Source organism: Biomphalaria glabrata, chromosome 7, assembly GCF_947242115.1.
Source record: "Biomphalaria glabrata chromosome 7, xgBioGlab47.1, whole genome shotgun sequence".
Lineage (NCBI taxonomy): Eukaryota > Metazoa > Mollusca > Gastropoda > Planorbidae > Biomphalaria > Biomphalaria glabrata.
In genome coordinates this window covers 33768095-33792704 of record NC_074717.1, presented here as the reverse complement: position 1 = coordinate 33792704, position 24610 = coordinate 33768095, and the positions used below count along the sequence as shown (strand labels likewise).

The 24610-nt window shown below is 33.9% G+C and overlaps 1 protein-coding gene across 2 annotated transcripts; it reads left to right on the top strand.

Moving 5' to 3' along the window:
• Positions 1–800: 800 nt before the first annotated feature.
• On the top strand, positions 801–22640 carry LOC106068912 (E3 ubiquitin-protein ligase AMFR-like). 2 transcript variants are annotated; one of them, XM_056035520.1, is made up of 16 exons: positions 801–958; positions 6833–7140; positions 7854–7946; positions 8585–8749; positions 8896–9048; positions 9362–9402; positions 10368–10500; positions 10812–10945; positions 11038–11148; positions 14264–14442; positions 14826–14935; positions 15241–15366; positions 15543–15617; positions 15793–15908; positions 17701–17805; positions 18954–22640. In XM_056035520.1, exons 2-16 carry the CDS (start codon positions 6865–6867, stop codon positions 19153–19155), a joined length of 2019 nt encoding a protein of 672 aa, XP_055891495.1. In that variant the 5' UTR covers positions 801–958; positions 6833–6864; the 3' UTR covers positions 19156–22640. The 2 variants fall into 2 exon arrangements, with proteins under 2 accessions (XP_055891495.1, XP_055891496.1); XM_056035521.1 differs by lacking the exon at positions 801–958 and adding an exon at positions 1919–1936.
• The last annotated feature ends 1970 nt before the right edge of the window (positions 22641–24610 follow it).

Here is a 24610-nt window from a genome sequence, read left to right as displayed (position 1 = left end):
CACATGTTCCGGAAGCTCAAAATTGGAACCAGTGAAATCTGCCCATGTGGAGTATCACCAGAAAATGCCGACCACGTCCTCCAAAACTGCTCTCTCTACCAAGAGGCCCGTATAAAACATTGGCTCCAAATCACCCCAATAGAAAGAAAACTATATGGAGAGCTCCCTGATTTGGAAACCACTGCGCAGTTCATCTCATGTATTGGTCTAGTCATATGAACACTCCAACATAACAATGAGAACGATGAAGAAGAAGAAGAAGAAGTCAGGGTGGCATTGTCTCAGATGATCCTTCAGCATAACTGGTCTCATATCGTCATAAAAGAGTCACTTAGGCAAATGAGTGTTTAATAAGGAAGGAATGAATCCCAATTTTAATTAATTAATGCTGTACTGTCTACATTTCTTTTTTTTTTCTAAATATTAGTTACATGTAGACAAAATTAAGCTATTTAAATAAGTATTGAAATTGAATACAACAATGTTTCGTTTCAATAGCAATATTGAAAGGATTAACTCGGGTACAAATCATAGATTAGTGTAGGAAATAATTACATTAATGGAATGTGAAAATTATGTAACGACCTGCTTAAATGAAATCTATTACCGTAGACCCCCGTGGACATCTCATAGACCCCCAATTTATTTTTTTACTTTCGTAGACCCCTTGGAGGTCTTTGTAGACCCCTGGGGGTCTATATAGACCACTTTGGGAATCACTGATCTAGATCTATTTCAGTTTACCCAGATTTTGTAAAAAGGATTATTCTACCTGGCACATCTTAAAGTATACGTCTCAGTTGTCTGCGCATGACTAGATCTACATATAATCTGTATTTCCGGGCAGTTTTTCATCTGTATGTCAACAAAAGTTTCGGAAAAACAAAACAATACATATTCTAGCTAGATCTAGATCTATATCTAGATTCTATAGTCTCTTAGATATAGATTTTCTAATGTGAGTACTAGATTTAGAGTCAAAATTTAGTTCTAGATCGTAACGATGATGCTTATATTACCTTTTTTTTTTTTTAGATCTCAAACGAAAACTTCTAGATCTAGAATTTCTAGATCTAGAATCTTATAGACTAGATTTTAGGTCATTTTAGGTCTTAGTCTTAGATTTTTAGATTAGACTACATCTAGGCTAGACTCTAGACTGTCTAGACTCACCAGAGTGTCAGCAGAAGACTGTGACTAGAGAGAGAGTGAGTCTAAGTCAATCTACTATGATACTATCTAGACTCTAGACTAGACTAAGTCAGCTAGAGTAGACATACTATACTCATAATACTGTCACATAGATCTAGATCTACATGATTCATGATACACTCACACAAGACTTGACAAGACTATGCGACTATGACACTATTTATTAAAAATTATAATATCTAGAATCTAGATCTAATATAATATTATATTAGTGATTATTAGTCTAATTAGATCTAGGTAATAAGTTATACTAATAATCTGGTTAACATTTAGAATAATTTAGATCTAGAGTAGAGTCTATAATGATCTATTATGTCGCAAAGTGAAATATTGATAAAATAAAAACAAATAGTTATGCATATCTACATTTTTAATTATTTTTCTTTTGAACAAAATTATGCTTTATGACTTAGAGATCTATACAGAGCAATGATATAGTACTGGACTCTATAGGAAATAAAACATTTTATTTTAGAAGGGTAGCAGTATCTTAATACTTTTATTTTTATCTGTTGATGATTACGACTACATTTAGATCTATACATTTCTAATGAATTTCAAGTGCCCTCACTTTTCGTAAAATCACAGCACAAAGAGAAACATCGAAAGATTGATTTTATTAAGCTGACACAGATCTAGTGATGACATAATCCCCTTTCTCTTAGCCGGCAGTCCTCAGTGGAGTCTACTGTCTACAAGCAGGGCCTGCCTTATGTAATTGGAGGTAAAACAAATAGGGAGGCCCAGTGCAAAGTGAATAGTGTGGCCTCAAAAAAATAAAAAAGCAAAAAATCAAGACCTAAAATATTTCTTCTTCTTCTTCTTCATCGTTCTCATTGTTATGTTGGAGTGTTCATATGACTAGACCAATACATGAGATGAACTGCGCAGTGGTTTCCAAATCAGGGAGCTCTCCATATAGTTTTCTTTCTATTGGGGTGATTTGGGGCCAATGTCTTATACAGGCCTCTTGGTAGAGAGAGCAGTTTTGGAGGACGTGGTCGGCATTTTCTGGTGATACTCCACATGGGCAGATTTCACTGGTTCCAATTTTGAGCTTCCGGAACATGTGTTCTGTTGTGCCCGGTTCTGAGTCGAAAGATTAGACGTTGGTCTTGTCGGGATAGCTTATAGTAAGCGTCATCTTTCTTGTGATTTGGATGAGAGCTCGTCCATTTCTCATTTATTTTATCTACAATTAATTTCTTCATTTCTTCTGGATAGAGTGCAGAGTTTACTTGTGAGTTTGTTCTCCCACTCTTGGCGAGTGTGTCAGCCTTCTCATTTCCTGCTAGTTGTATGTGAGCTGGTATCCATTGAATAACAGTTTTTTTGCCTAAAATATAATATGCAATGAATTATAAACTGTCCTGTATCACCTCTATCTATATCAAAATCAAGAATTAAGTTAAATTCACATAGCGCCGATGGCACTAATGTGCTTTTTGGACACGCACACATACGATCGTAGTTTTCACGGCAGTAATAGGTGTGATGTAATCAACTTTCCCTGTTCGGAGCCTGCCAGTACTGGCGCCGTATTTTGTCAGTTACTGTTAGAGTCACCGGTATGCTGTAAAGGGGAAGGGCAAGGTACAGTGAGTTTACTGGGTCAATACTGATATCGTGGTTCACTTTCTTTGTTAGATCACTGACATACAGTTCAACTGAAGTCTAAGTCGAGGCTTAGGACTAAAATGTGATGTGACATAAACCATGTATCGATCAAAACTCTCTAGGTTGGATTCTATATTGTTGGCCCAGCTTCTTTAGATAGTTACGGCTGGCGCCGTATTTTGTCAGTTACTGTTAGAGTCACCGGTATGCTGTAAAGGGGAAGGGCAAGGTACAGTGAGTTTACTTGGTCAATACTGATCTCGTGGTTCACTTTCTTTGTTAGATCACTGACACACAGTTCAACTGAAGTCTAAGTCGAGACTTAGGACTAAAATGTGATGTGACATAAACCATGTATCGATCAAAACTCTCTAGGTTGGATTCTATATTGTTGGCCCAGCTTCTTTAGATAGTTACGGCTGGCGCCGTATTTTGTCAGTTACTGTTAGAGTCACCGGTATGCTGTAAAGGGGAAGGGCAAGGTACAGTGAGTTTACTTGGTCAATACTGATCTCGTGGTTCACTTTCTTTGTTAGATCACTGACACACAGTTCAACTGAAGTCTAAGTCGAGACTTAGGACTAAAATGTGATGTGACATAAACCATGTATCGATCAAAACTCTCTAGGTTGGATTCTATATTGTTGGCCCAGCTTCTTTAGATAGTTATGTACGACAAAAACTCCAGTGTTTGGATTCTATATTGTCTACCAGTTTCTATAAGCAGTTATGTATGGTAAATGCACTCTGCTTGTCACAGTGTCTCCTCCCCCTCCCCTATTTGGTACAGAGAAATAGTAACACTCATAAATAAAATAAATTATAGCTTTTATATAGCGCTACTTTCATGCTTATAGCATGCTCAGAGCGCTATGGTCCAATCTCATTTGTGGACCAGTGGGAGGAGGGGGTATCTGGGCGAAAGTTTTCGGTGCTGCCTTTAGGCGCTCAGTAAACACAACTCTGCTCGAGTCAGGTGACGAATCTCGAGCAGACATGCCTACCATCCTGTATTATGCTGAACTGTCCCACAAAATCGTCAAAAAAGCTCACATGTTCCACCATTCCGCATTCATGATTTTTTTGTTATGCCAAGTCTGAAGTCGGACCAAAAAAAAAAATTGAATCTTTTTTTTTTTTTCATTATTTATTAATAGTGCTTTGGAGGATTGTTTTCGCATCAGTTAGAAAAACAATCTGACTGTGTGGGGTACTTAGAAGAAGATTTGCTAGCATGGTAGCTGCTAGTTCTAGTGCTTTCCTTTCTGCTCTGTGGCTGTCAGAGAGCTCTCCAGTTGCAATGGGTTTTTCTACTTTTTCTCCATCGGGCCATTAGATGAGTATTCCAGCACTTCCATTTGTGGTGACTTAATGAGATGAGCCTGTAAAATCGAATCCACTGATTGCTAAGGTACTGATTTTGTAGAAGAGAGTTCACTATTTCCTTGAACTCTGTTGGAATGTAGTCAGATTTTTGGTTATATTTTCAAAAATGTCTCTTATAGTAGGAAGAGAGCTTTCGTCCCAGGGGGGAAATTCATTGTGATGTTTCGTGGATTCCAGAGATATTTTTTCAAGTTGGTGTTTCTCCCTCAACTCAAGAAAACATAAGGAAACTAGAACAAATACAAAATAGAGCTGTGAGTTTTATAACAAATGAATATTCCAATTTGATTAGAGTAACACCATTAGTAAAATCACTAAACTTAGAGACACTTCAGCAGAGAAGACTAAAAAGTAAAGTAGCAATTATACATAAAACACTAAATCATATCTTACAAATACAAAAACAAAATTTAATAAATGCTCAGAAAGACACAAAGATAAAGGCATTATTTTCCTCATTCCATATGCTAAGACAAATTTGTACAAAATGCTCCTTCTTCCCTAGTGCCATTAGAGTATGGAATGGGCTGCCTGAATCAGCCTGGAAAACCAACGACTTAGCAGACATATACTTATGCTTTGATATAGATCTAGATTTTAGATCTAAGTATATATAGGCTAGATTTTAGTATATGTAGGATTATAGGGCAGGGCATTCTTAGGCTGTAAGTCTAGATTATAGGGTAACAGTTATAAAATAATAATGTTTATATCATAAGTAAATTTGCCTTACAATTTGTGTATGACAACAAGAAAAAACAAAAACATAGATATTACTATAGAAAACAAAATATACATAAACACAAAAGCTACATGGGAATTGTTTATATCATATAGTTGTATTTATGATTTGTTTGCCTGGGGAGCAAAGGGAGTGTTAGTGTCTGTTTGTCTTTGTAATTGGTGTCTTGTGTCTCCTTTGTGATGGTAAAATCACAAAATCCTGACTTTTAGCTTCTTGAACAACTTGCTGTTTTTATTGTCACTACTTCTTTATGTTGATATTTAATACAAAACTACACCTTTTATTTTTTTTTTAAGGACCAGCACTAGATAAGGTCCCTTGTTTGACCTTTTCAGTATTTACCAACTCTTTTTGTAGAATGTACTCAACGCTTGTACTCTTTGCTTGAAACAGCAGAAGAAAAAAATATTAAAAGACATTTAAAAAAAAATTATGTTAAAGGTTAGGAAACTTGAAAGCTAGGGTTAGAGTATACATATATTAAACATAAATGAATAACAGCACCAGGGACCAAGTTTTTAAGAGAGAAAGTAGTGAATTAAAATGCTACGAAATTAAGGGACTGCGCCGACCGAGGCTCGAACCTGTGACACTGGATTCGACACCACCGCCTAGCGATAACGCACCAAGCGAAACTAGCCTCTAGACCATCGGAATGTCCAAAAAAACATTCTTCTGATCCAGAGTCATTTCGCCCGTATGCAAATTACCACCCCAGTGGTCAAAGGTCACAAGCTCCAGCTAGCCCCTCCCCCACCCTCGCAGCATCCGTTCACTAACAACTTCGATAGAGCCGACACAGACAGCCGTTAGGCATTAGCCGTTAGCTGTGTCGGCTTGTGACACAGACAGCCGTTAGGCATTAGCCGTTAGCTGTGTCGGCTCTATCGAAGTTGTTAGTGAACGGATGCTGCGAGGGTGGGGGAGGGGCTAGCTGGAGCTTGTGACTTTTGACCACTGGGGTGGTAATTTGCATACGGGCGAAATGACTCTGGATCAGAAGAATGTTTTTTTGGACATTCCGATGGTCTAGAGGCTAGTTTCGCTTGGTGCGTTATCGCTAGGCGGTGGTGTCGAATCCAGTGTCACAGGTTCGAGCCTCGGTCGGCGCAGTCCCTTATTTTCGTAGCATTTTAATTCACTACTTTCTCTCTTAAAAACTTGGTCCCTGGTGCTGTTATTCATTTATGTTTAATATATGTATGTATCATTTGTTTCAGCACCTAGCTTCAACTCTATGTTTACATTTAGGGTTAGAGTAGTCTACACTGAGTCTACTGTCATGGGAATAAACTTAAAAACACATAAGCTGACAGTATTATAGACAAAGGATAACATTTTTGCTTTATTTGTAACCGTAAACCATATCCTCTTTGAATGCCCCTCCCTAATCCACCTTAGGCAGACCCTACTTCCACTACAGCCCAATATAACCAACACCCTGTATGGCAAAGCTGAACAACTGAAGAAAACAGCACACTTTTTTTCCTTGGCACAGTCTGCAAAAGAGCTCACAGCTCAGCAGCAATAAAGCTGGCTAGAAGAAGAAGAAGAAGTAACATTCTCAACAACATATTGACCGGTTCTGGTATTTTCTCTTGAGATTACAGTCTAGAATACTCTAGATCTAATCTAGATAAAAAGTACTAAACTGTAGATTAGTAGGTCCTGAGTATTATATAGAACTTAGTTATAACCTATGTACATAGATGTCGATATAAACATTCTTTTAATTCCTTGGCTAATAGGCTCATATCTTTGAGTTAATATACATAGTTTTACTTAAGTGCATTGCTGTTATTACTCTTTCTTCTTTCATTGGATATTGATCATTTATTTATTCTATGGACCTTTTTTGTTTGTTTTATGCAGAAAGGTTGTCATTGAAGGTGAAGAAGTTGTGAATGAGTTTAGTCATCAACATGCCAGCACTTATATTGGAACGTCTTCCCTTACCCAGCCTGCAAACATATATTTCATTTTCTGTGGTGATGCTGGGTTTGGCCTCATTCTATGCCCATCAAACTGTCAACACCATTCTGAACTTTAACCCAGACAATCAGATTCAGGAAGAACTTGGCTTACCACAAGAACTGGTCAACATAACATTGCCTTACGATAGAGATGAGCATTTCCTGAATATGGTCTATATAATGAGGGTTGAAACCTGGTGTATCTGGGTAAGTAGGTCAGATGTGGGTTATACTTGTGACTGTGGCTGAAAATTGTAAGGGGTCTCTTTGTTGCTACTGCAACATACTTTAGTATTTGAGAGGAGACTGAAGTGTATAAGTAAAAGGGAAATTGATTGTTTTTTTGAGTTAATTTGTACATTGAAATAATTGATATTGGTTCATCTACACACCACACAGTCCTTTCTTCTACAAATTCTATAATAAAAAATCCTTCTTTATCAATGATAGCTTGTCATTAAACTGGCTCTCATCTCTATTATTATGTACTTATGTTAATTTGAAGTGAATATAAATGACATTATTATAAATTACTATTTTTTTTTATCAAAAAACAAATTTGCTACACAATATTACATATTTGATTTAAATATCTTCTTTATCAAGCATGATATTTGTGCAAAGTTTATTTGTTTAGTCCTCCAAAATCATTGTGTAATTTTTTTTTGTTTTCTTCAAAAAGACAAATTGGCACATCTTTTGAAATTACAACTTTCCTTTTGTTTTTAAAATTAGAAATATACATACTATATTCACTTGTGTACAAACATTTTAGTTGAAACAATATTACTAATAATTGTTTGTGATTAAGATTATCTGCAAACTCATTGGAATACAAAAATCCTCGTCAGCCCCCTATAATTGCTCACTGTTTTATATTGTTATTTCATCAAATGTTCAATTATTTTTTTTATCTTCAGACTCTTGTAAATAGTTGCTACTGCTTACTAATTCTGTTTGGTAAACTAATTCAAAATGTAGTCTTTGGAGAGCTGAGGGTTATTGAAAAACAGGTAAGCTATTTTATTTTTTTCTATTGCTTCTTCATAAACATATGCATGTTATAAATTAATTCTACATTTTAAAGCATAAACGTTTTCAGATATTTGGGGGAAAAAAAGTAGCTTTAAATTACTGAATAGATCACTAGGTAAACTGCATTGTAAATAAATTCTTAATTTCATTTTAGTTTCATTTTCTTTTCACTGGATAATTCTTGTTGAATTTAACACAATTTTATTAATGTCTTTTGAAAATTTAAAAAGAAAAAAATATTCAGAAACATGTTTGAGTAATTTAAGCACATAATAAATTATATTCATTCAGTATATAATAATTTTGTATCACACAGTCAAGGATATGACAATACATTTTTTAAATCTTAATAATTGATGCACATATAGAGAAAATGTAATGCTCATCAGTATTGTCAGATATAGTTGTAAATATAATAAAAATTCTAATCTAATTGAGGTTCATGTTATTGACTAGTCATTTTAACAATGTGAAAGCTTTTATTTTAAAGAGATACTGGAGCTTATCAGGATATATGCTGAACTTTTTAAAAATACATCTCTCTCATCATTTATTCATTTTCATAAAAAAAATATTTGAACAAACTCATATCTGTGTATTTTATATTTTATCATAGCATTTAAAGGACAAGTTTTGGAATTTCATCTTTTATAAGTTCATTTTCATCTTCGGAGTTATGAATGTTCAAAGCATGGAGGAGGTAGTTCTGTGGCTAGCCTGGTTTTCTGGATTGGGCTTCCTGCACCTTCTCACACAATTGTGTAAGGACAGGTTTGAATATGTAAGTCCTATACAGAAGCATGTTTTATCTGCTTTTAAACAACATACCATTACATTCTTTGATTTATTATAACACTCAGTATTATTAGATTTATTGGGAGCATTAATTATTTTATTATTTCACTATCTTGAATGTTTTATTTTCAGTTATCCTTCTCTCCTGCTACACCCCGCTATGCACATGTTAAACTACTCTCTCTCTTGTTGGTCATTCTGTTGACAAGTGGAGTAGTTTTGGTTGGATGTTTCTGGGTTGGAATAAACATCAGCTTGACTATATTTGCTTTCCTGGCTGCTGAGGTAAAAAAAAATCAATGTTTCTTTTTATCTATTGTACATACCTACAAAGTTAGAATGCTTACAACTTATAATCATCAATGAAATGAAAGTTTTTTACTATGTTTGTGATATCAAAATGTTTTACTGTATTTCAGAGATTTGAAAATCATTGTTTTACTTTATTCAGGACTGTATTCTTTAAAGTAGCTTTTAACTTTTAAAAAATAATTAAAGCATAGATCTAATTGTAAGGTGGAGTGGATTTTCTTAGAAGTTACTCTGAAAATTCTAGATTGCTTCATAAATTTTATTTCTATTTTTTTGGCTGTTCCAGAGTTTGTTGTTGATACTGAAGTGTTTGTATGTTGTAGTAAGGTAAGTTTTTTACTTAATATTTGATTTTAATTAAAAAAAAAACAACAACAAAAAAACACAAATGGTTCTTAACAAAGTTTTGCAAAGTTTCATATTATTTTTTATATTTTTTTTGAAGAATCACTATTTGCTAAGCATCAAAATGTAAACATTTCAAATTAAAATCTCAGTAAGATGAAAACTAAACTTTTGTGTTATCTTATATAAAACAGATGTTACTTCAAAAAGAAGATGATAACGTCCTATGCCTCATGCATCTAGTCATGCATGTTAACCAATGACTTAAATTCTGCCAAGTCACTGGTTTTCCTAGCTGGCTCAGGCAACCCAAGGGGGGGTGGGGGGGTAAATTTTTCTATAAGAAATACTTAAGAGGAACATGCAATAGACAAGGTTATTCTATACAGAATATTTGGAGGTTATTTTAAGTATTTAAAAAAAAAAAAGTGAAGTTCCCCTTTGGTCTATAGGGCAGATGATGTAAGGGTCATCTGTTTCTATGGCCTACGGTTAACAAGGGTGTCATGTGGCCAGCACAACGACCAACCACCTTTACTTTTCCCTAACTAATGTCAGGTACCCATTAGGGCTGCCGCTGGGTGGACTCAGAGGCGCCCAAATATCCAGAAATTAAAAATCCCAGTCTTCACCAGGATTCGAACCCCGGTTCGGAAGCCAAGCACTTTACCGCTCAGCCACCTCGACTCCTATTTTAAGTATTGGAGGAGAATAATTGATTTTGATCAAAATTGATAAAACAGGCCATGAAATTAAAACCAAAAATTTAGTAATGCACCCAAACAACTAATCATATGTAGCTAGTTTCTTGCGTCTATTCACACCAACAGCCTTATTTATAGGATAAAGAAAAATTAATGCAATAATAGCGTATAATTTTTTAAAAATTGTCAATCTCTGAAGAATTTGGTATCCATTAATAAAACAAAAATGATTACTTCTTCCAGGTATATCATCCAACTGTGGGACATGAGCCTAGAAGGTGTTTGGGAATCCAGGGCCATGTATGTCTACTATACTGAGTTGATCTTTGAACTTGTCTCTCTCTCAGTTGACTTCAGTCATCACCTGCACATGCTGGTAAGTAGATAGACTGATACATCAGGTAGACACTGATAGTTTAGAAATTTACCTGGGTAAAAATTGTAAGTTCAAAGATCTATATGTTGCGCACTGACACCTGATAGTTAAGGGTCAACAATGCTTTTGAAACATCTACCTTAGGACTTTATAAAAAAAACTTTATTAAGGATTTTTCTTTTTGTTATTGTATCAGTCCTGAATTTTTTTTAAAGTTTAAAAAAAGAATTTTTTTTTAAAAATTCTTAACTGATAATGCTATTTTTTTTTAAATACTATATCTAATTATTATTTTTTTTTTTTTTATTCAGTTATATGGAAACATCTTTCTCAGCATGGCCAGTCTAGTCATTTGTATGCAGCTCAGGTTTTTATTTTACGAGTTCCAGCGACGTGTCAAAAAACATAAGAATTATTTAAAGGTTGTCAAAGAAATGGAGTCGAAGTAAGTGTTGCTTTTTTTTTTCTGTTTCCTGCTATGAGATTGAATAATATATTTTGTGCTCTGTTTATTGTTTTTTTTTTTTATTTGTGAAGGTTTTCTATGGCCACTCAAGAAGACCTGGAACAGAATTCCGATGATTGTGCAATATGCTGGGAAAAGATGGAATCTGCCAGGAAACTGCCATGTGGACATCTTTTTCACAAGTACATAATTTCTATTATATAAGCTTTTTTTTTCTCAACAATTATTTTCAAAATACAGTAGTTTTGAAATTTTGATAGCATTTAGTTTTTTTTAAACAAATTATTCAAATTTGTTTTTTTAAAACTATTTAGAAATGAACTTTTTATCTGATAAAGATTTTTAAAGTACTTTAATTTCTGTTGGTAAAGAATTCTTTACTATTGATAAAGAATTCTTTACTATTGATAAAAAATTCTTTACTGTTGGTAAAGAATCAGAGGTTGTATATAGTGTTTGCTTTAGTTTGAGAAAAATTAAAATATTTGGATTGTCTTGGTCACATAAATGTGTTGTGAGTCATCTTCAAGATCTACTTTATTTACATCTGCAGTAGTATAGTTGCCTGGCCAATTTGTTTTAGAAGACTCGTTACCTGTTGAAACATTATCATCATCATTCTTTTTTTTTTGCGAAATCTGATTCACATTCCATTTCCAGTATTAGACTATCTGCAGCACTTTATTGTGAAAAGTTTTGCAGTTATTTAATTAAAACTAAAATCACATTGCTATAAAATAGGGGTGCATCGGATAGTTGCTCCGGCTTCTGCCGAATATCCGGCATTTTTTACTACCTGGTGCTATTCGTCTCTGGTCGGATATCACTACAGGATAGTAAACCGGATAGTAAAAAGTACACCTATTTAATATGCATAAAGTGGACCTCGTTCCATTAATGTCTGTTGTAGAATGTATTAATGTTTATATTAAAACAAAATAATGTGCTTAAAAATAGAGCCATTATGAATATGCACCAAACATAGTTTATTATAAAGACAAGGTGTGTTAATAACTTAATATAAATAGAAATGAAACTTTACATCATAAATGCGCTTTACATACAGAGCAGCAATGGCTGACACTTTTTTCAATTTGTCTTGACCTTTGAGTAGGTTAGTTAACATGTTAAAATGCTACATTCCTTGACTACGTCATGCTGACCAGATGTCTAGCTGTGCGGTTATAATCCAGAGGTAGAGATGAACAACTCCCACCCCTTTTATTTGTTTAGTCCATCACATTGAGTTTTTTTTATAGGCAGGTGACCACAAGTTAAATACGATGGACGTAGGTTTAATGTCAGCGTATTGACACTCTCTAGAGGTCACACCTTTCGAAGAAACTGAGTTTGTTTATTTAGTATTTAATCTTTATTACGGGGGCTGGACTACCATAGCCACACCTCTAAGGTAACTAGGACTAGGTATATTTCCAGATGAACAACTCCCTCCCCCTTTTATTTGTTTAGTCCATCACATTGAGTTCATTGATTGACAGGTGACCCCAAGTCAGATACGATGGACGTAAGCACTCTCTAGAGGTCACACGAGGGAACTATGTTTGTTTACTTAGTAGTTAATCTTAATTGGAGGAGGGGGGGTTGGACTGGACTTCAAGTCAAACATCTACACTGGTATCCGGACAAAGAGTTTGCTTATTTGGAGAAAAATGTTAATCACATGGTTGGGCTAGAGGCCACACCTTTTCAAGTGTGCCGAGTTACTTGAACATAAATCTCAATGAGTAAGCTGGACTAAAGATCACACGCACCTAAACGGGTGACCTTTAGCTACACAGAACACAAACCGCAAGTTTATATAGCCCAGTAAGCCAGTAACTTATTATTTTGTAGAAGACACGACCAGGGCTAAACACCCCCTACTCTTTATTTTATTTCTTTGGTCCTTGACACATCGCTATTTATTGATAGACATTGACCATTTTTAAGCCAGAATGAAAAAACACAACATGCTAACAAAGGATATTACACTGTCAATAAATATTACGGTTAAATAATTTGTCTAACGTGTTAACTTGAATATTACTCCTGCAGTTAAGTGTCTTGATTTGATAACAATATTCTTAATAATTTGTGACAGTCAATTAACTCCTTGTTATTACTATTTTTTTTAACTTAAGATGCGTACTTAGCCACTGTGTATCAGGCTAGGACGACTTTTACACACCTGACATCCATAGGCTTACTATCGTTCCCTTTTGTAACTGTTACTGAAACCACGAATAAAATAATTAATAAGTAATAATAAAGGAAGATGTTTCTAACATACGTTCTTTGCATTTAATGTTTCTTACGTACGTTCTTTGCACAATAAAATAAAACAAAGATGTGCATGTTTGCGTGTGTGTATTTTTTTTTGCCTTGTATTAAAATCATTAGAAAGAAAGCTAATTTCATTGTTTAATTCTTTTGACTTAATAAATTACGGAAAGCCTTACAGTAAATTTTAAAATCGCTTAAAATAAATTGAATATTAGTACCGTAGTTAGATCTAGCAAACAAAGAAACAATATGCTGGAGTGTAAAAAAAAAAAAAAAACAACCCTTGACCTCTAACTAGTGGACGGGTATAATTTATCTATATGCTTGACTGACCATGCCAATGTGTTATCTTTTTTGACTGACACTCAACTCTATTGCGTGCGTATGCTCAAGGAAAAAACAATGCTTGATGGTTAACACAAATAACTATACACACTACTCTAGGACTACATGTGTAGGCTCACTACGTATATCTGACCAGGTTGTTGGTCTGAAATTCATGAACACATACATCCGACCGCTATACAAGGGTAACAAGGCAGATTGCTCTTTACTTATGAGATTTACATTAGTAACTAGTTAAATATATACTAACATTATTTACATTGACCTTCCTACACATCGTTACAGTTGGTGGCATCGTACATACACACAGACACACTCATGCTATACAGATTTTTAGAAATACTGTTAAGCTTGAATAAATCAATCAGTAACAGAGTTTAAAACAATAAGGTATATAAAAGGAAAAAAAATAAAACCAACAAATATAGGTATGTTATTTAACAGTTTCGTAAAATGTTCAGCAACACAAGCTATTAACAAGACACTTAGGTATCCGGCCCCGGCCGAATATCAAATTTTACTATCCGGTCATATCCGGCCCCGGCCGGATATCAAAAAATACTATCCGGTGCACCCCTACTATAAAATACCAAACTGACTGTAAGGGGATATCAGTAGAAGAGACTCCTAGTTAGGAAAAACTATTAATTATATTTTCCTATCCATAAGTTCATGTCTACGGTCATGGTTAGAGCAGGACTCCTCTTGTCCAACATGCCGCACAAGGCTTAGTGAAACTACAGAGAGGGATGGCAGGAACCCAGGGGCTCCAGGAGTACCCAACATGGCCGAAGGCATAGTGGCCCCAGTGAACCCGGCTACCACCAATCACTTCTTTCACTTTGATGGTTGGTTCTTTTATGTTGTTTGTTTGTTTTTTATGGGGTATTTCTGATACAGTTAATTTTTTTTTGGGGTAGTATGAAATTCTTCTGAAAATAAGCCACTTTTTTACAGAAAAAAAATTTAGTGTTGCTGAAAAAAAAAAAGAATAATGATTATAAATAATAAAGAAATTAGTAATGGTTGCAAAAAGCTAATTTAAAAATTAAATTTAAAAACTTCTGTTACACCCATAGATCTTTTATTTATTTTCATTTTTGTTTTTCACTAATTTGAAAAAGGGAAAAATCTTAGACATAATTTCACAACTATATAGTCTGCCTAAACAAAATAAAAATTATGACTATGAATTTGGTTATGCCTTTTCTTGTGTTTTAAAATAAAATAGGTTCAAGGTATGTTAGTTGGTTACCCAGCTTTTCAGTGGAAGTAACCCATACTAATTTGTTACCTGGTCAACAAGCACATGCTACACAAACATCACAGCTGGACAATATGGTAGGACTTTGTTAGTGCAACATTGGTTTCATACGTGTTACTCACATGGGAGATTAAGGTGGTTTCTGCATAGAAAGAAAATACATTTGATTAAAGTATTTATTATCAAGAAAAATTCTACAATAATTACTTCTCTTTAAACACAGAAACTAAACTTTATCTTAAAGGTCAATCCAAAACTATTCTTTCCCCTAAAATCTTTTAATTTTTGTTGTTGTTGTTTAGACGCTGGATAACAAACTTTTTGATTGGGCTGGCATCACAATTTCCTCAATGCATATATTTTTGTATTCTCTCTTTTTTAGGCCCGTGAAGTTCAAGCTGTGTTCCCACATATTCCACAACAAGTCATCATGGAAGATTTGCGATTAACAAGATCTGTGGATCTCACAATAGATAATATTTTAGAAGGCAGAATTACTGTGCCACCTGTAAGTTTTTTTTAAGTTCCATACTTGCATAAAGATGCATTGCTTATCAGTACACTGAGAGATTAAGTTACATACAAAAGCTCAAAAATGTACATTCAATCCAATTTATATAAATTGAATAAAGTTTCCTCAGTCTTGCTTATTTCATAACATATGTTTACTTTTGTTGTTTTCAGCTTGCTATCACAGGTTCAGGACATCAAAGAAATGATAGTCACAGTAGTATCAGTGGCTCCTCTACAACATCTGAGGTAATTGTTAAGCTTTTTTAAAAAGTAAAAAGTTCTTTTATCTTGGTGATTTATTTACATATTTTCTTACACATTATCTTTATGGATTGTTTATTGTTGATACATACAGGCACCTCAAGTGCTAATGGTATTCATATAATGTTAATTGTTCACATTAGACTGTACTCTTTCCCAGGTGAGTAGTTTAGCAAGTGACAGTCCTAGGGTGAATAATATTCCTTTGAACAACTTAGATAACAGTTTACAGTTGACTGAAGGATCTTCAGAGAGAATTAGACAGTCAGAAAATCAGTGAGTATCAATTCATTGCCCTGATGACAAAAAACAAAAAAGCATTGGGGACATAAAATGTCAGTGGTAATTTTGTAAAACAGAAGCATTCTTGGACAAATTACGGCATGTTTAACACCTTTATCTATGGAGAAATGAGAGGCCAGGTCACTATTTTGACTTTTGTGTCCTTCAAGCTGATTGAGAAGGGAGAAGCATCTTGAAATCAATATAACTCACAGATCATTGTGCCTGTGTATCAAAAGCATTAGTTCACATTCCCTGTGCATTTGTCATATACATAGATGCAAGATTGCCAGCATGCCAGCAAAGTTTCAATTTGTGCTTAAGTCATTGTCCTGAAGCTTTCTGAGCTCAACCTTCCTTATATGTCTTGCGACTCTACCAACAAGAGTTCAATATTATAGAATAAAAGTTACTAAATTACAAAACAATTTCTAATGTTAGGATTACTTTATTTATTAACTGTCCAAATCCTTCTTTTTTTTAAATACATGTATTTATTTTAGATCTTTTGTTCACAATTTCAATTTTTTTTAGAAAGCTCTATATTTATGATCTGAAAATATATAAAGACATTCTAGTAGAAACAAGCTATTTTAGTTTAGCTTACTTAGCAGTGATGGAAACTGTTTAATAAAAATTTCTGCTGCAAATAAAACATAATAGGCAACGTCTACTGCGTTGACTTGTGACACCTGTGCTCCGCAGGGCTTATGCCAGACCATAAAAAAAAGTGTACCTTCTGTCAGTGAATTTTGTCCAGCTAGAGACACCTCACTGAGGGGTGAAAATGCCCACATCCAACCAGGCTAATTCTGTTTTCATTTAGGGCTCTCCTATATTGTGCTAAAGCCAACAGCACTTTTGACCCCATTCAAATGAAATTGTGACAGATAATGCTTCTCATTCTCCTGAGAAATATCCATGTCTTCTGAGCAGTAGTTATCAACACTTCTGTATTACTTTGACACATGGATGCTATTTAGAAAGCATTATATCTTCTTGAATGTTTTCAGTAAAGGGGTCTTCACTCTATTAAGCATACGATGATAAGACTACACTATAGATAACAATATTCTGTTGAATGCTGTGGAAAGTGTAGTGACTTTAGATAGGACACCATTCTTTAAATGGGATATGTCCATATGCAAAAAGCAATTTTTTTTGCGACCTTAAAGAAATCTGGCATAACAGAGGTGCTTCTGGAAATGCTTTAATGTCCAGCTCATATGTCAGCTTGCCCTCACTAGTCTAGAGCAGAAAAACGGGCAGTAAATGGCTTCTGAAAGGGAATCTGCAATGAAATACACTTGTGATACTAAGAAAATCTGTCCTAAATGACTAGTGCAGCCCCCCCCCCCCCCAAAAAAAAATTATCTTCCACAGCATCCACTTTGTCTGTGTTAGAATTGACAAAATATGTATGTCACAGCTAGGTCTGTATAACATTTAAATACTGCCCATTTTCTTAATCTATGCACTAAGACAGTACCTTAATAGGTGCATTATTTGCTTATACTGCAATTAGGCACGACTGCCATGGAAAAAGATTAGTGAATATTAAACTAAAAAAAATATTAACATCTCAAGGTTAAAACTTTCTCTAGATGTGAAATGCTTCTAAAAAAGTTTTCTTAATCATCTGATATCTAATAATTTATTTTTTAATTTGTAATGAAAATATATACAATCTATTTGGAGCATTTGATAAGAAAATTGTAAAATATTTTTGTTGGTAATGAAGTAAAATACCTAATTTGTTTTGTACCATGTATAATTTTATTTATAGAGAGAACAGTTACACAACAACTGGAGGCAGGTTTTCTAAATCAGCCACAGAGAGAATGAGCATGCTGGAAAGTCGCAAGCACTTAATGTTAGAGCAGGCTAGAAGGTGAGTGGATAACTAGAGAAGGCTTAGTTGATGAAGACAAGCATTTTCATTGTATACACACAAAAAAAAACTAACTAAAAGGACAATAAAATAAGATATTATTTTAAAATTCTTCTGTAAACATATAGTAGAAATTTAAATAGTTGCTTGGAAACATTTAGAATGTAATGAAATAGAAGCTGAAAAGTGCATCTATTCAAAACAAAATAAAGGGATTTGGTGAAATCAGGCATATGGAAGGGGTAAAAAATGCTAGGTCTTTTGTCTCTAGTTCTCCTTTTAGATCTTGTGATCTATAGGGCGAATATACTCTACTAAATTACAGTCTACATTCTAAACATATTGTACTACAGTATATATTAAATATAAGAATTTCTTTTCATGTATTAGTCTTTAATCGATTTAAAAATGTTACTCTTGAATTTGTTATTAGTGTTTGATGTAGTTACAATAGTGCTTCTCCAAAAGTATAATGTAAAAGTCATTTTTATAGCAGAAATAGAAAGGGAGAGGGGAAATCATGCTGTCTCAACATCAACTTCCTTACTCAACACATTAACTTACATTTATTGCTATAATTATCTGGGTGCTTTTCACCTCTTTTTATTCAAATTTACATCCTTGTTTCCTTTATCTATTAAAGACCATCTCCGATCTTTGAATTTTTGAATAGGATGGTTGGGGCTGGGATGATTCAGATGAATAATTAGTCATTAGTAGATGCTAGGTTGAAAAGTAGATATGCTTATCAGCAGATAGCATATATGATTCAAATTATATACTAGTCATTTTGGACTCAAGTTAAAAGAAAACATATGTTAGATCACCTCAAAAATATTTCCCATAAATCCCATAAGAAAAATTCTTAAACTCCTAATTTCATACCTATATCTTTTTTTCATAAAAAAAATTTAAATTGGGACACCTCTACTGATCCCTATCTTTCCTGTTTTCATACCAGTATATTGTTCTATATTTTAAACAAAAATTGTGTTTTAGCTTCAAGTGGCACATTTAGTAACATTCCCAGTGATTAGTCCAAACCCTACAAAGTATTTAAAATTTTACTGTTAGTTTGCCCTGTTTTTTTTCTCTAGTTACCTTATTTAATTATTCCACTAATCACATAGTATTAAATTACTTCTTAGGCGGTATCAAGAGATGCATGAGAATCAAGAGGGAGCCAGTAGCAGTTCTGTAGACCCACCCTTGATATACACAACCAGTGAACATCTGAGACAAATTCACTCTGAATCCTCTACCTTGTCAACTCAGGAAGACGAGCTATCCAGGAGAAGGGCTTTGCTATTACAAGCAACTCAGCGGCGCTTGGAAAGACAAACTGATTAGCCATTCCCTTTATTCTTCAACTGCTAGTCACAAGCTTGGTGCTGTTAAGTTAAATCTGCAAGTTGCCTCGAGTAACAGTTCATTAGGCACACATCAACTACCTTCTTGACTGTTGAATGAATTGAATGAATCTTTGACATAACTTTGTATGTTATACAGCATAAAGTAGTTTGTCAGTACTTGATCTGCCCCAGAAGTGTGACTAAATTTAGCTCTATATTTATATATATGAATTTAAGTTTACTTGTCCCTGAAACTGTGTGTTGATGATATTTCAATACTTACACATTTGTACTCAACCAATTATCAATGAGTATTATATGAATATGTTTGGAAATATGTACTTTTCATAAGGCACTTTTCAAAATTATAAGCTTAGAGATTTCATAATACTGTGTTGCGTATATTTCACATTATACTAAGACTGTTGAGCCATGTAGTACATTTGTCTCAAAACCTATCACTTTATGATACCCTTGCCTACCAACCATTAAATTTCCATTCCTCTGAACCTTTCAGGTTTCTATTATTCCAATTTTCATTTTTGTATTGCATAAACACAAAGCATGTGTGTGTCACTGTGACAAGGATTATTTTAATCTATGGAAACATGTGTCAGGCTGATAGATTGTTTGAAATATGGTTTCCCCCCATGTTGAGAAGTTATAGCCGTCTTTTCACTTAAAACTACTTTGTGATGGAGTTGTAACTAAGGCATTTTTTTAGGCGACTCTAGTGGATGATTATAATGTTGTTGTTTTTTTATTATTTACTCAAGACTGAATATCTGACCACAGGGGTTATCTGTAATCATTTAGAAAGTGAATAGGTCATCCTATCAAAATAATTCTCACATTTTGTTTTCAATTTCATTTTTATCACTGCACATTTACAAACTGTTTTAAGAAATATATTTTGCTTCCCATTGACATCTTCCTTTGCACATAGAATGGTTCTTTAGTACCTGTTGACTTGAACAAAATATAATTATTATAAGTCTGTAAGAGAAGTTTCAAAATAAATATTTATAGACTTGGTTGTTATTGATATTTAATTGTTATTACTTGAGTACTGGTATGTGTATGTTTTATTGCCAGGATTTCATTGGAGAATTTGACATATAATTTAAAGTTTGAAACAGTAAAAGATATTTTTAACTTTTGAAATTAAAAAAAAAACAATCTTAATTAATGTAAAAAAAAGATACTCTTTATGTGCATAGCATCAATCTGGCATAATTTTTCAGGACATTGTACATTACTTCATTAAAATAAATGAGTCAATCTACTAATTACTTTTAGCTAGTAAATGTCTTATTTAAACAAAAATTAAATCAACTTGGTTTTCCTTTTGATGTTCTATTCTATTGTTACAAGTTTTTTAGTTAACTCTATCTGCACTTCTGAGTTTCACCAGAACATTTTCTTGGTCATGGACTTGTTTTTCAAACTCTTTGTTTTAAAGGCATACTGATTTTTTTTTATTTATAGAAACAAAACAAAAAACACTTCTAATATCATCTCCTGTTTAGCAGCTTGAAGCCAGTACTTGCCTAATGAAATACCAACTGAAGTAATTAATTCACACTTGACTCTACTCTAGGTCATTATTAAGTTGCTGACTTTATTTAAGCTTAACCATATTTAAAAAAACAACAACAATTATTAAATGATAGTTTTACCATTATTCAAATTCAGTTTGTATTTATAATTTATTTCAGCATTTTCTGTAATTTATAAAAGACACAATGAAGTGACCTTTATTCACCTTTTTTAGTTTTTACTTTCATTTTTTTGTGATTTAGTTGATACAGAGATCTATACTTAGGATGTCATTGTACATAATAAATTACGAGTACTTGTAATGTTTAAAGGGCATATCCTGAAAAAAATATCACTTAGCAGTTGCCAATGTATTCCATTTATCTTTTGGACAGCACTTTGCTCATATTTAAAACAAGTTTATTATTTGTCTAGAAAATAATTCCTCAATTTCAATTCTGTGGATACTGTTCTTAGACTAAATCTAGAAAAAGACATTGGAAAGAAGTTTAGAAAATCTGATGTTTCATTAGCCTAGAATCTTATTGAAATTTATTTTTGTTGCCTATATATAGAATCTGTTTTTCCTTTGTATACTTACTTGCCTCTCTGAAATATTCCAGATGATCAATTTGTTTACCTTACCTGTAAATAAATATACATATATATTTATTTTATTACATTTCAAAATATTATTTTGTGAGATATTCAAGTGTTGATTGTTATGAATAACATCTTGTTCTAATAATTGTTTGTCTCCTTCCCCGCCCTCTCCATCCCTCCAATGATCTGTGTGGAGTTATAGTAAAAAAAAACAAAATCTGATTTTAGTAATATTTGGTTATTTCTGATCTGTAACTTAAATAGAGGCAATATTTTGCATTTAAAGTTACCTAATACTACAAAATAAGCATTCTTGTGTAAAGATTTTTTTCCTTAACCACTAGAGTATCTTTCTAAGTATGATTTTATATCTGTATCTGGAAAGTTTTTAATTTTTGACAAACCGATTTTGTATAAAAATACAGTCAAATGTTAGTGTATTGTTCAACATGAAACTGGTTTGACTAATTTATCAGATTTTTGGTTGATAAATGCAACTGCCTATGCTTAGCTGAGACTGACATTTTTAAAAACAAGTTGGTTTCCAATAATGTAGTTGTTACATTATGGATTGGTTGTATTCATTATTGTTCTTACAATATTAACTCATTTTCAATCTGGGTGTTTGAAACTTTCCTCAAAATTAGTGATATATTTGTTGTCATTCACATTGTGATAGCTTATTTTTATGTGATGGTCTCTTTCTATTTTGACTGGCATTTAGTATAGAACAACTAAAAAAAAAACTTTTTTTTTTGTTTCATTTCTGATGGTGTTCAACAACTGTAATAAATGGCTAAAATTGTTCATTAGGTACCATCTTTTTAATTTCTAAAGGGCAAAAATTACTTTGTACAGCTTATTATCCATTAGGTTATGGTATATATGGCCAATTTTAATTTTTTAAAATTTGTCATATTTTTCATCAGGCTTATTATAATTTAAAATCGATGAAAGGTCTTCAGATGTGAAAAACTATGTTCATAGTATATACTGCATAGATTTGTTTTGAAAGAATATTATATATTTTTTTCCCCAAGCTATACCAAACATTAATTAGGATGGCAGTGGATTAAACTTTTAAATACTGGTAACAAGTGGAAATTAAAATGCACAAATTCCAATGTAATTCTTTTCATAGAAAAGGGTTTCAGCATTTTGTGTGTGAACTTTGACCATCCTACTTTGCTATTTAACTGAATATATTGACCAATAGTAGTAAAAACATTAGCAAAGAGATAAGCTTAAGTAATGTATTTATGTAAAAATTCTAAGTAAACTTTAGATCTAGTATATAATAGTATTTAGTTGTACATATGGACAATACATTTGCCATATCTGTTTGATTTGTTCTTTATGTTTGTATTTATAGTCGTGTGTGTTACGTTGTCCTCCTTTAAACTTGCCCAAAAAAAAAAAAGATAGCCTTTGCTATGCGGTCAACATCCATACGTGATAGGTGTCTGAGCCAGAGCTGTTGTTGTAGAGGAAGTAGGGTTTTTATGCTGTCAACACCTTCAAAAAAGTTCAGTAGGGAATCAGCGCATAAGGCGCCGTTGTCCCGTTGATCGTAAGAAAGGCTTTTATCCAACGACCAGGCCTGTCTGAGGGCCCCCAGCAGTGACGACCATAGACCGACTGGGCGACCGTACCACGTACTTGGGTCCCACTCGCTACAAGTGGCCGAGAGCAGCGCTAACCATGGGGAGTTTACCTCGTATTCCTATACTGTAACCGCCACTATTCGATGTAAGGACAGCCTCTCCAGCTTAATGGCTTACTGATGACGGCCCCCTGCGTGGAACGGTGTGGCGGCAATTTCTTCCATCCCTACCCCGAGTGATATATAAAAAAAAAAAAGCTCACCGAGGGAATCCTGCAGGGCCTGGTTAGGGTTCCACTACTAGACATTTCCACTGAGGCGACGGGTAGCTAAAATTCTCCGACTGTCAACACCAGCCTCCTGCAGAACCTTTTTTTTGTTTTAGATAGTCTTGTCAGTGTATGTCCATTATAGGCTGGTACTTTTGATACCATTCATTCCATAAGCCCTAGATTCCCATTGGAAGTGCTAGAAAAATAAAAATAGTCACCGTTTTGCTCTCACTGGCATGAGCAGATGGCTCTGAAAGAAACAGCTGGAGGGCTCTCAAACATTTGTAACCAAATAGAAAAGCCTTCCCTGTTTTCAAACGGTTTTGTTTATAATAGATGTGGCAAAATATGCAGGTCGCTACTGGGTTTGCATGGTCATGTGAAATACTGCACTTGTCCTTAATGTTAATGGAATCAAAGGCAATACCTTTATATATATGTATGTGTGTGTCTTTATTTTCTTTATTATCTTTTTTTAAGGTAACACAAATAATTTTCTGATTCATTTCATATCAAGTCAGGTACAGTGAGAAATATTTTATCAAGAAAGGTATAATGTTCATGATGATGATGCCTAACTATCATCATAGCTTTCTTGATATGACATCTATAAGTTATTCAACCATAACACAGCAGAATGCAACTGCACAAGGATAACTACTCGACATTTGTTTTACAATTGGGCATTACATATAGTAAACAAAAGCACGCATCCAGCGCACTTTTCAACAGTGGATATGGACGAAATGTTTAGACAAGCAGGAAGAGAGAGTTGATTTCCGCCAAAGTGAAAGGAGAAACAGAACTAGAGCTTGGTTTGATCCTCTGCAGTTATAGACGGGATCCTACACAGTGGACGGTCCAACAAGCTGAGATGCGGCATCGTAGGTTCTCTGTGTGGGTTGTTTGGTCTGGGAAATTGTGGAAGGGTCGTTCCTTCAAGTGGAAGACTTTCCTGTTGGTTTCTGAAGGTATCCGTTTTTTGAGACAACCAGAAGACTGAGTGACACGCAGTGGCGTCACTTAGGGGGGTGCGGGCCTCAACGGGTGACACCCAATAGGGGGTTACACGCAAGTGGTAAAAATGCACTTTTAATAATAAAAAACAGACAACTTTAAAAAATGTGACAGTAAAAATATTCAAAAGTATCCGATTTTTTTTGTCTAAAATTATGCATAATGGGTAAAAATAATAATAAAAAAAAAACAATAAGTTTTACCACTTTTGTGGTTAAAAATTGGAAAATCACGAGAAGACTGAAGAACTTTTATCAGGCTTTAAGATTCGGAAAACTTTGGCACCCTGAAAAAAAATGACAGGGAATTCATTGCTATGATCAACGTAAAAAAAGGGGGGGAAATGAGAAGCCTCTTGCACAGACTGCTTGTTATCACAATGTTTCTTGCAAAAGACAATGTGGCATTTCGTGGAAAAT